This window comes from Alexandromys fortis, unplaced genomic scaffold (assembly GCF_014885135.2).
Source record: "Alexandromys fortis isolate MF-2015 unplaced genomic scaffold, M_Fortis_MF-2015_v1.1 scaffold_234, whole genome shotgun sequence".
Lineage (NCBI taxonomy): Eukaryota > Metazoa > Chordata > Mammalia > Rodentia > Cricetidae > Alexandromys > Alexandromys fortis.
In genome coordinates, this window is record NW_026068113.1 from 549,326 (window position 1) to 560,078 (window position 10,753).

At 44.0% G+C, this 10,753-nt stretch overlaps 1 protein-coding gene across 1 annotated transcript in view; it reads left to right on the plus strand.

Moving 5' to 3' along the window:
- Positions 1-10,535, plus strand: part of Edem1 (ER degradation enhancing alpha-mannosidase like protein 1) — a 30,561-nt gene extending 20,026 nt beyond the window's left edge. Inside the window, exons 8-12 of the mRNA XM_050124736.1 lie at positions 272-442; positions 2,055-2,128; positions 3,637-3,733; positions 5,394-5,594; positions 6,802-10,535. Of these exons, the coding sequence (XP_049980693.1) occupies positions 272-442; positions 2,055-2,128; positions 3,637-3,733; positions 5,394-5,594; positions 6,802-6,891 (633 nt within the window). The 3' untranslated portion in view covers positions 6,892-10,535. The remainder of the gene's footprint in view (positions 1-271; positions 443-2,054; positions 2,129-3,636; positions 3,734-5,393; positions 5,595-6,801) is intronic.
- Positions 10,536-10,753: the final 218 nt, after the last annotated feature.

Below are 10,753 nucleotides of genomic sequence, written 5' to 3' on the forward strand. Positions count from 1 at the left end.
GAGGGAGCAGATGTCCTACTTTGGCCTTCAAATGTATCGCGTGAGTGAATATGCGTGCGTGCATACAGTGTAGATGCATGCATGTGTGCACACAATCCCAATTTCTTAAGAATAAGCCTTTATTGGGAAAGCCCTCTCCCCTTTTTATCCTGAGCAATTCTCTGAGTCCTTTGGATTTGGAAGATAGCACATCTTGATCTTTCTGAAATCAGTCCCTAGAGTTGAAAATCTGCCTGTAATTTTAGATAATTTGCCTGTGTTGTCTCCAAAGGTTCTGATAGGGGATGTGGAAGACGCCATCTGCCTCCACGCCTTCTACTATGCTATATGGAAACGGTACGGGGCCCTCCCTGAGCGCTACAACTGGCAGCTCCAGGCCCCTGATGTTCTCTTCTACCCACTGAGACCAGAGTTAGTGGAGTCCACCTATCTTCTCTACCAGGTAATGGGCTTGCTGAGCAGTGCTTTGCCGGTGCATCGTGACTTGATAGACTTGCTACCTGTTTCTGTCTTGCTAGACTTCTCTTGATTCTCTAGGATGGAGAAAGTATCTTCAGCCAAATACACTTTTAACCTCACATTTAATAAGGAGTTTTGTTTTCACTGTGGGCTTAGTTTTCTTATCCTTAATATTCAAGAGAAGACTTCATCTTACAGTTTCCAGATTTCTTTGGCCAAAGAACCCTTAGGGGGATGTAATTTTTTTCCCCAGCTCTCTGGTTACATAAAAGTACTAGCACAAAAGGTTTGTTTTTTTTTTTTTTGTATTTATGTTTCTAAAAGAGGGATTTATTTTTGCATGATTACTGTAGTAACAGAGGAAATGTTACTCTGAAGTGTCTCCTTGACAGCTGAACTTGGCGCACAAACTTTTTCACATGTTCTACACACATACATATAATCACAGACCCATCAACGTAAGCTTTTAACTTCCCAGGAAGCTGGCTCTAGTGAGCTTAGTAGATATGAAAGAGGCAGCTACAGTGTGCAAGGACCCTCATTCTTAGAGATCCTGATGGTAGGATTTGTTCTGTGCTTTAGATTTATTTTAAAAAAAAAATTATGCTGAACTAGAAGTCACTGCTTCTAGGTTGAAAACCGTGTGTGTGTGTGGTGGGGAGACTCCAGTGAGACTGGGGTTAGTTCTCGTATCTCAGGAGACCTCATAAGGCTTAGAAAAGGGGAGAGATGATCTTGGACCTGATTTTTCTGAGCTTAGCGTAAGGTGACACTTGGCATGCTCTGAGGACATTGTCCCTGCTGCAGAGTGGCTTGTCAGTGGCTTAGCCCTGTAGCCTGTCTAACGCCTCCTTTTCATCTTCAAGCCACCCTCGTCCACCATGCACTTAGAATCCAGAGGAATCTTCCCCTCACAGGTTTCTCCTCGAAGCCTGTCCCAGGCTCTTAGCGTCACAGGTTTCTCCTCGAAGCCTGTCCAAGGCTCTTAGCATAGAGGCGGCCAACATACTCTGTCTCCGCTTGTTGCTGAAGGTTGGCAGCAGCCTGAGTTAGAAGTTCGGGGTAAAAGTCTTACTTTCCCAGAGAATCCCCTCCCATGACCAGAGCATTTGACAGAGGAGCAAGGAGCTGAGCTCCGATTTCCTGGGTGATTAGAGGAGAGTATTCAGGCTTCCTTTACAGTCCTGTCCTGGAGGACCATCATCCCCTTCGCTGTGCCTCTGCAGTGACTGGAATGAGGTGAAGTCCTATTTCCTTGTTTTTGCATCTTAAGTTTCTAGGGACTTGTGAGGCAAGATGGAAACTGGATTTCTTCTCTGAAATAGGACCTCTAGGGGAGCATTGTTTCTGCTCTGACTCTGGTAGTCATCAGTAGAGCCAAAGTAGTGCAGTTCCCTTGCACAGGTTTCCTGAGTGCAGGTAAATACATCACAGGTATTTACGGTCTGAGTGCCTTAGTCAGATGGAGTGAGTCTCGCCCTGTTTCTTTACGTGGGGACTCAACTCCTCAGGGAACCCCTGCAGTCCCTATGATGTGTATTGATGGTGTCTCTTCCAAGCCCTTCCTGCATCACACTCTCTTGTTTTCTGTCTAGGCAACCAAGAATCCCTTCTACCTCCATGTAGGAATGGACATTCTGCAGAGTCTGGAAAAATACACAAAAGCCAAGTCAGTGCTCTAAACTCCTTTCTGTTGTTTGGATGCTTAGATGCTTACGATTGACTGAGAGTTGTTCTGGACAAATGATAATTTAGTTATGTATATTCATATTTGAAATTTTTATTTATGTATTTTATGTGTATAGATGCTTTATCTGTTTATATGTCTGTACCACGTGTGTCCCCGCTGTCCTTGGAGGCCAGAGAGGGCATCAGATCTCCCGTGACTGGGTTTTAGATGCTTGTGGGCTGCCATGGGAGTGCTGGGAGTTGAACTTGGGTCTTCTGGAAGAGCGGCTAGTGCTCTTAACCCCTAAGACTTTTCTTTATCTCCCCCTCCCCCAAGGTTTTTGTTTGTTTGTTTTTATATATTTTAATTATGTCGGTGTGTGTCTGTGTGAAGAATTAAAGTTGGTTGTGAGCTGCCCATCGTGGGTACTGGGAACCAAACTGAGTTCCTCAGCAAGAGCACTGCAAGCTCTTAACCACTGAGCCATCTCTAGTCCCTTAGTTATTTTTTTAAATTATGTTTACATATTGTGTGTGCGCAATCATGCACGCATATGTGCATGTGTGGCATGCCACATACATGCCACAGTGCGTTAGTGGAGGTCAGAGGACAACCTGCAGGAATCTTTTTCTATCCCTACACTGTGTGGGTCCTGGGGTCTGAACTCAGGTTGTCAAGGTTGATGGCCAGGGAGTCATCTCTCTAGCCAGGAAATATTATTTGCTTTTCAAATGTGTAGTACAGATATTAGTGTTAGTTTGATAGAGAAATGGTTTACCTTTTAATACAGTTGAATTTCTCACCATCATGGAAATTGCATTTTTATTGTGTAAGATTTCAGCAAACTGTGATCTTTTTTTTGAGAAGTTTATTTTTATGCCAGTAATTCATTTAAGTACTTAAGCAGCACAAAAGATATTAAGAATGGAAGATTCTTGTGATCTGTACTTACAGGTTACCATGGTAAATCGGAAGTACCTGTGCATAGTGTCTTTTATTTGTTAGATTTATGCATATGTTGTATGTATATGCATGCACACACACATATATAAACATACTTGTATTTTGTAGCCTGTGTTTTTTGTATGTTACCCAGAAGTATATGATAGAAAATGCTGTTTTAGGATATGCCTAGTTCATTTAGGATATGTAATAGTTCATTTCCACAAATACTGGGATGAACAGTTTAAATCAGTCCTTCTAAGTTTATTCTCAGTCATTTTCGTGATGCCGTGTTTGACTTTTGGTAAACACCCTCCACTGTCCTCTGTCCCCAGCTTGACGCTAACCTGATAAGAAGCAATCTAAGTATGCTTTAAAGTAAATTTGCAAATAATTAATGCTAAAAAAAAAAGAAAAGGAAAAGAACAGCCCTTCAGCCTAGCATAGTTATTTTTTATGTGGTGTTGGAGAAATAGGTTGATTGTCTTGATAATAGAATATTTTGGCAGGTCCTGAGCACAAGGGAAGGAGCCTGAAGCAGGGCTAACTGGACCTTTATTTTGTAGATGTGGGTATGCCACCCTGCATCACGTCATAGACAAGTCTAAAGAGGACCGGATGGAGAGCTTCTTTCTCAGTGAGACCTGTAAATACTTGTATCTGGTACGTGTGTTGCAAGATTAACCAGAGGTATTTAGTACTGCAGAGAACAAACATTTGTGCAGTCTTCTTTCTCTCGGACAAATATTTACTAGTCACTGCTGTGCGCTGGGTATTGTACGTTCCCAGAGTTACAAAAGGATATTGCTGTCTTCATGATTGTCAGCCTCCTGGAGAAGTTATTTGTCCTGTAAACAGAAATGAGCTCATGGCTGGGAACTGTGGTAAGGACTGAGAGAAAGTCAGCTTTGTGGTGGCGTTCTGGAGACTTCTGTGAGGAAGAAAGCAGTGCTTTTCTTCTTTGCTTTTTCCCCTGGGATATTGGACATTGAACTCAGAGCCTTGTGCAAGCCAGCCAGGGGTTTTACGACTGAGCTGCACTCATGTGGCGTTGGTTCAGACCTGCAGCCGGGCTGCCTGCTGTCCCCATGCACATCGTCAGGCATGCCTTTGTGTGTGGGGAGGGGAGAGTGTCTGTGCCTGCTAGAGACCTTGGGATTGTTTAGTTCCTCTTCGTCCTGCTCTTCTGGGAACTACAACTTGCACTGAGAGGTCAGCTAACTCGATTGAGGTCTTGGGGTGACCACACAGCTGAGTGAGGCTTGAGCCTCATGTCCTGTACTCTTCCAGCTTCTGCATTCTGTCACAGACACATGTAATGCCTATATGCTTATGTGTGTAGCCTCTTTTCTGTCATGGCTACAAGGACACTTGAAAGGCACAGATTGAAGCAGCAGCAGTAACAATAGATTGTGTCCCGTAGTTCACTGGTCCTCAGACCTGGGGGCAAACTACCTAGCTAGGAATGAACCTGGGGCCTTGTTAAGACTTCCTTCACATTGAGTCTGAGTCTTTGAGAAAAACGGGCTTGAGAACTTAATTTTGACAAAAGCCTGCGCTGATAATATGCAAAGCCATGCTACGGATAAGGTGATGGGTGTAATCCATGTTCTTTGTCTCCGATATCCCTGCTTACGATCTGGGGTATATGAGGCAGAGGGTAGTTAGTTCTAGGATTCAGGTGAGAAAATTATGTGGGGAGCATTTATAGAAGCCTGGGTCCTGGCCCTGGAGTTTCTGATTCTCTGGTTCTTGACGGGGAGTGAGGACTGAGGCACTTCCAGGTTTCCAAGTTTAAACAAAGTAAATCCTGCATTGCAGCCCTGGGCTGGGAATCGAGCTGTCAGCTGATGCCTTTTCATCCAGGTTTGTTCCCCAGAAGCTCAGAACTCTTTGCTGTGAGTTAGTTAGAAAAGCTCTCCAGTTACCATTTGTAGGTTTCTTCTTAGATTTGGTGCTGGGGATTGACCTCAGGGGCTGGGTGTGCTTTGTAAGGACTTAGAGCCATATCCCAGCTCCAGTTCTCTGCAGTTCTCTCCCTTCCCCTTTTCTCTTCCCCTCTCCTCTCCCCTCCTTTTCTCCCCTCCTCTCCCTCTCTCTTTCCCCCTTCTCTACCCCCACCTTCTCTTCTCCCTCCTCCCCACCCCCTTTCTCTTTTTTTCTTTCTGCCATGGCTAGCCTGGAACTCACTGTGTAGACCAGGTTGGCCTCATACTCATAGAAATCTACCTACCTTTGCCTTCCTAGTGCTGAGATTAAATTTATAAACCACTATGCCCAACCAATCCTAGTTTTCTTCTTGCTTCTTTTTCTCTGTGTCTAGCTGTTTGACGAAGAGAATCCAGTACACAAATCTGGAACCAGATACATGTTTACAACAGAGGGCCACATCATATCTGTTGACAAGCATCTTCGAGAATTGCCTTGGAAGGATTTCTTTGAAGATGGAGAGCGGGACCAAGAAGAAAAGTTTGTGCACAGGCCTAAGTCTCAGGAGTTCAGAATCATTAACTCCAGTTCTAACGTGAGTTGCTTTTTCCACTGCATGTGGGAAAGGAAAACATTGACTCCTTTGGCATTCAGAATTCTGACACGAAATAGATGACATGTTCAGAGTGTGTAATTTGACAAGAGTTCCTAAAGGAATCATTTACATCGGTGGCTCTAGGCTATAGGGAAACCGGGACCAGCAGTACAGGCATCAGTCTTGGCTGCAGGGGGCAATAGAGAGTGGTCCAGCATTCTGGAGAGGTAATCTTGAGAGGAGAGGCCACTGGCAGGTTCCACTGCTTAGATTTAGCTTCAGTGATATTCAGGAAGGAAGGCAGCTGTATCAACAGCAGATCCCTCCCCCATCTCTTCATCTGATGTCTCGAGTCGGGTATTGTAATTGTATTTTGATGCAAGGTCTCAGTTATTAATGGAACACAAGCTGGCTTTGGACTGTGTGATGGAGGCTGGTCTTGAAATCTCCTGCCACTAATGCCTAGTGCATGCTAGAACTACAGATGTGTGTCACTGTGCCTGACTCTTCCTGATCTCTTACTGGTGCTCCTCCTTGGCTGCTTCCACCCAGGTTGGAGGCAAGAAAGAGTGTTGCTTTCGCCCATGAAAGCACATTCCTCCGGGTGAGGAGAGGGTCCCCAGGGAATACTTCAGGAAGACTGCCTACCACCCTCCAGGAGGACAGGGAAAGCAGTCACTCTTTTTTTTTTTTTTTTTTTGTTTTTGTTTTTTGTTTTTTTTTTTTTTGTTTTTTTCGAGACAGGGTTTCTCTGTAGCTTTGGAGCCTGTCCTGGAACTCCCTTTGCAGACCAGGCTGGTCTCGAACTCCCAGAGATCCGCCTGCCTCTGCCTCCCGAGTGCTGGGATTAAAGGCGTGTGCCACCACCGCCCGGCCAGTCACTCTTTTTAAAATCATCTTTTTATTATTGTTTCGTGTTTTGAGACAGGATCTCATGTAGCCTTGTCTGGCTTCAAACTTTCTGTGTAGTTGAGTCAGGTCACTAGTTCAGGGACATTGGCAGTTTCTGGAGTCATTTTTGGTACAGCTGGAAGCTGGAAGTTGTTCCTGGCCCCTTGGGTGGGGAAGGCGAGGAGTGCTGATCTGTTCACTCCCCTCTAATGCACCGAGCAGCATCCCATAACAAAGAAGCTTCTGTCTCAGAATGTCACTGCGGTGGGTTCGAGTTTCTTGAGGTTCTAATCCGAATCTACTTTTGTCTTCCCAGTGCAACCGTGTTCCTGACGAGAGGAGATACTCCCTGCCCTTGAAGAGCATCTACATGCGCCAGATCGACCAGATGGTTGGCTTGATTTGACCTGCTCACCTCAGTGTGGTCAGACCTTAAACCAAATCCAAGCATACCAAAACCTCCTCTAAGATGGAAGGGTTGGAGTCTGTTGTCTGTGACGCTGTAGAAGTTTCTGTCCAGCTCTTACCTCTGGTTGATTCTTGCACCTAGCGTTTCCCTTCTCTTTAATAAAACACCCTATTTTTCTGAAGGATACCTTTAGAAATGGGAAGCTATGTGGGAGCTTCTGGTGACACGCTGATGTCCTTAAGCACAATGGCTGCGCCTCTTTGGATTGTTCTTCCCAACTGCACACGTAGAATGCCCGTCTCGTCGCGTTGTCTGCACTTGCTGCGCTGAAGTATTGCTACCTCTCTGCTAGAGGATCAGGGATGAAAGTCCTGTGCAAAGGTCCTGAGGTTTACTTGGCATCACTACTTACAGCAATGCAAGTCTCATCCCTTCTCTCTCTTGTGTGATCATCATGCTGTTCCCAAATAGCCAGCCATGATTTTGGATCACATGGTCTATTTATGTCTTAAAGTAATTTATACAGTGTTATTTGTTTTAGTGTAACGGTCTAGCCAGAAATCCTCCAGGTAGCCTCTAAAGTTAGATTGGAATCTACGAGGTAACAGATCTTTTGAGCTATAATGCATTTATTTTCAACATCAACTTACCTGAAGAACTCATGGTTCCAGAACCAGGTGCCTTCTAGGGAGAGGAAAACCTTAGGACTGTGTGAGCTTCCATCTCTTGTGTTTCATAACCAAGGATGCTCGACGCTGACCATCTTTGGGTTAGACTTCTGTTCTTGTTGGCTTATGTGTAGTGCCAATTAGATAATCAGGGACAAAGAAATGATCAGATGACTTTCTGACATCCTTGAGCCATTTCTCTATGTGATACAGGCTTTAGATTAGTGCCTTATGGGTTTTGTTTGGGCCATTGGCTGTCGCAGCCACTGTGGTGACTGTTGACAGCTGGTTTTATATTGCCATATGATAGAACCAATTAAGAGCAGGGTGGGCATGAGGAAGATTCCTGAAAACCAGTTTGTCAGTCTTTGCCTTTTAACCTGTGATTTTAGCCAGGCATAAAGGAGGAAATTAAGAGGAAAGACTTTTTATTCTCTTTAGCAAACAGAAAGCTCTCTGAATTTACACTGACTGTTCCTAAGAAACAGAGCTGTGTCTCACCCCGAGCCTGACCTCCTTGCATTGTGACATGTCCAAAGGCATCCTAGGCAAAGGGCGGGGCATCTATGAGAAAGCCAATCCAGCCTCACGTGTCTTGTGTCTTCCCTGTACTGTTTATACACTTAAGATTAGTTCATTTCAGTGTTCTGTAGTCAGGAAAAAAGCATCTGGACCATTTGATTTTAGTCAAAAGAGAAATTCTATTCTTCAAAATGTGTTACTGTTTTGAAAAGAGATATGTCATTCAGTTCCTTGGCATTCTTAGAATGGGGATTTCAGTAGTGAATGTGTCACCTTTTAAACACTTTACTATGCAATTGGTTTTATTTGTTACAAATATTAAATGCTTCTATTTTCTTTGATTTCACAAGTATTGTTCTATATGTATCAACAGTGTCTCATCTACTGTACAAAACGCTTTGAGAAAATTATCTATTTTATGTTTTTGTTAATTTAGTAAAAGTGTTAAACATGTGCATGTACAGGCGTGTGTGCGCCCCTCCCTTTTTAGCCTTTGCTCCAGGCAAATTCACGTGTGACTGTGAACAATCCACTAGGGACAGTTGAAGACCTTTCAGGGAAGAAAGCGCTATCTCCGTGTTTCTCTTCTCTACTGTCTTCCCATTTCTTTGGTTCTGTGGCAGCAGGAGTGTATGTCAGCACCCAGCAGTCTTCTCACCTGGCCTTCACCTATCACTCTCGAGCAGGTTTGGGTTATTTCTTCTCCCTGTCCTCCTAAAATAGTGATATGTATCTGGAAGTAAGTATCATGGTGCCTTGAGTGTTCTCAGTGGCTCTCGGGGGTATAGGCAGACATGCAGTGTGTTTTATTGAGTCTCAAACCCTCTTGACTTTTGGGTACTGGACTTTTCACCTGTTGAGAAGGCTGGGGGCAAGTAAGACAATGCCTAGAAGTCGTAGTTATTGGGCTTTAGATTGCTCAGTGATTGTGGAGCCAGATGAAGAACACTGCCTGGTGCCAGTCATATAGAAAGCATTTGAGTCAGGTTCGAAGCTGACTTGCTTGCTTTCTGAACAATCAGAATGTCATCAGCTGCGACGTATATCTTGCAGTGTGTTTGCTGTTCCTTCTAGTCTGCGCGCTGAAATATGGATAGAAATTCTCTAATTCATTCGTTTGTTCCAAGAATACCTGCAATGTAAACAGACAGCCTCACAGATGTTTGAACCATCTATAGAGTGGACCATGCTTATGTTTCCAGGAATAGCCAGTGTTTAGTGTCCAGTTCAGCCAGCATGTTTGAAGTGTAGCAAGCTGCCTTTATGGTTAGGTGTGGTAGAGCCTGGTTCTCCTATAACCAATAGGCTTGCCTTAGCTGCTCTAAACACTGTGACAGAGAAACTCCATTCTCCTAGAGTGCTTGGTGGCTCTCTAATTGCTTTGGCCATTATGAAAAACAGGTTTGTTTTCCAAAGCTTCCCTTTAGTTTCTTCCTGATATGCCAGAGCTGGCTTTTTGTAACTGAATTGCTAGGACTTTTCTTGTCTTAGATTGTGGCCTCTGCACATGATATTCAAATAGTTTTCTGTGTGCTGAAGGGAAAGCACATGAGGGTAGGTGAGTGTCAGGGACTCCATGTTTTCCTGGTGTGATTAAGTGTAGATGGCTCCATGCCATCTCTCCTCTCACCCCTGTGGAATAAAATATTTCTCTTAGCCATCTCCTCAGCTCGGTCGGTGGATGGGTGCCCGCTGTAGCTCTTCACTTTGGGTCTTGTAGACTCTACATCAGACAACCTTCCCTTCATGGCTCTGAGGTCTTGCTCTCTTGACATGTACACGTTTAGTGCTGGTCAGAGGCCAGGCCTGAGTGGTCACCGCAGTCACAGAGTGGCTGAACAAGGACTTGAGAAGAAGGTGCTGATCTTTGCTTTTTCATTCCAGCTGTCCAGCACCTACTCTAGTGCCTCTTCCCTGCGGGGCAGGGATTCCTTGTGACTTGGAGAAGGCTATGTATGGGGGTGGGGGCAATGTGGCCCCGATTAAGCAGGGCTCAGGGTCATGGTCCCTCTAGAATTTGGATGTGAATCTCCTAAAGATGTCGAGTACCTGTGAAACCCTACTTTTACTACCTTCCTCTTTCCGAGAGGTTTTCAGGTCTTTTGTTTTAGCGTTAAATAGCAAGCCACAAAGCTGTGTTTTTATTTATTACACACACGGAACGTAAATCTGTTTTTACAAAACAAAACAAAAATCTAGAGTTGGAAACTCTGGGATAATTTACCGAGATGCACAAATGCTTCTCTCTCTGTGTGATGTGCAATATGCTTGATGACCATCGATACTTTATGTTTAATCTGTAAATAAGAAATGTATTTAAATTAAATGGGAGATTTTTGTAAAAGGACCAAATGTTCTTTTATAAATGTACTAAGGAATATCTTGCTCATTGAAATTTATTAGGATTTTTATGAATAATTTTTATTAAAAGATTCTTTTTTTGAGTTGTCACTGTGTTTCTCCTTTGAATACTTGGATATATTCATTTTTGTGCAGGAAAAGGGGAAAGTCCTTTAGAGAATGGTCGGCTTTCATGACTAAACTCTTAGTAGTTTCCCTCAACAGCTAAGCTTTGAGACATTTCTCTCCAGTTGTCTGTCACAGCTTTGTGTTTGAATAATGTCCTTCACTATGGACGCTGTGGACTTTGACATGTCCCATTGCTACCC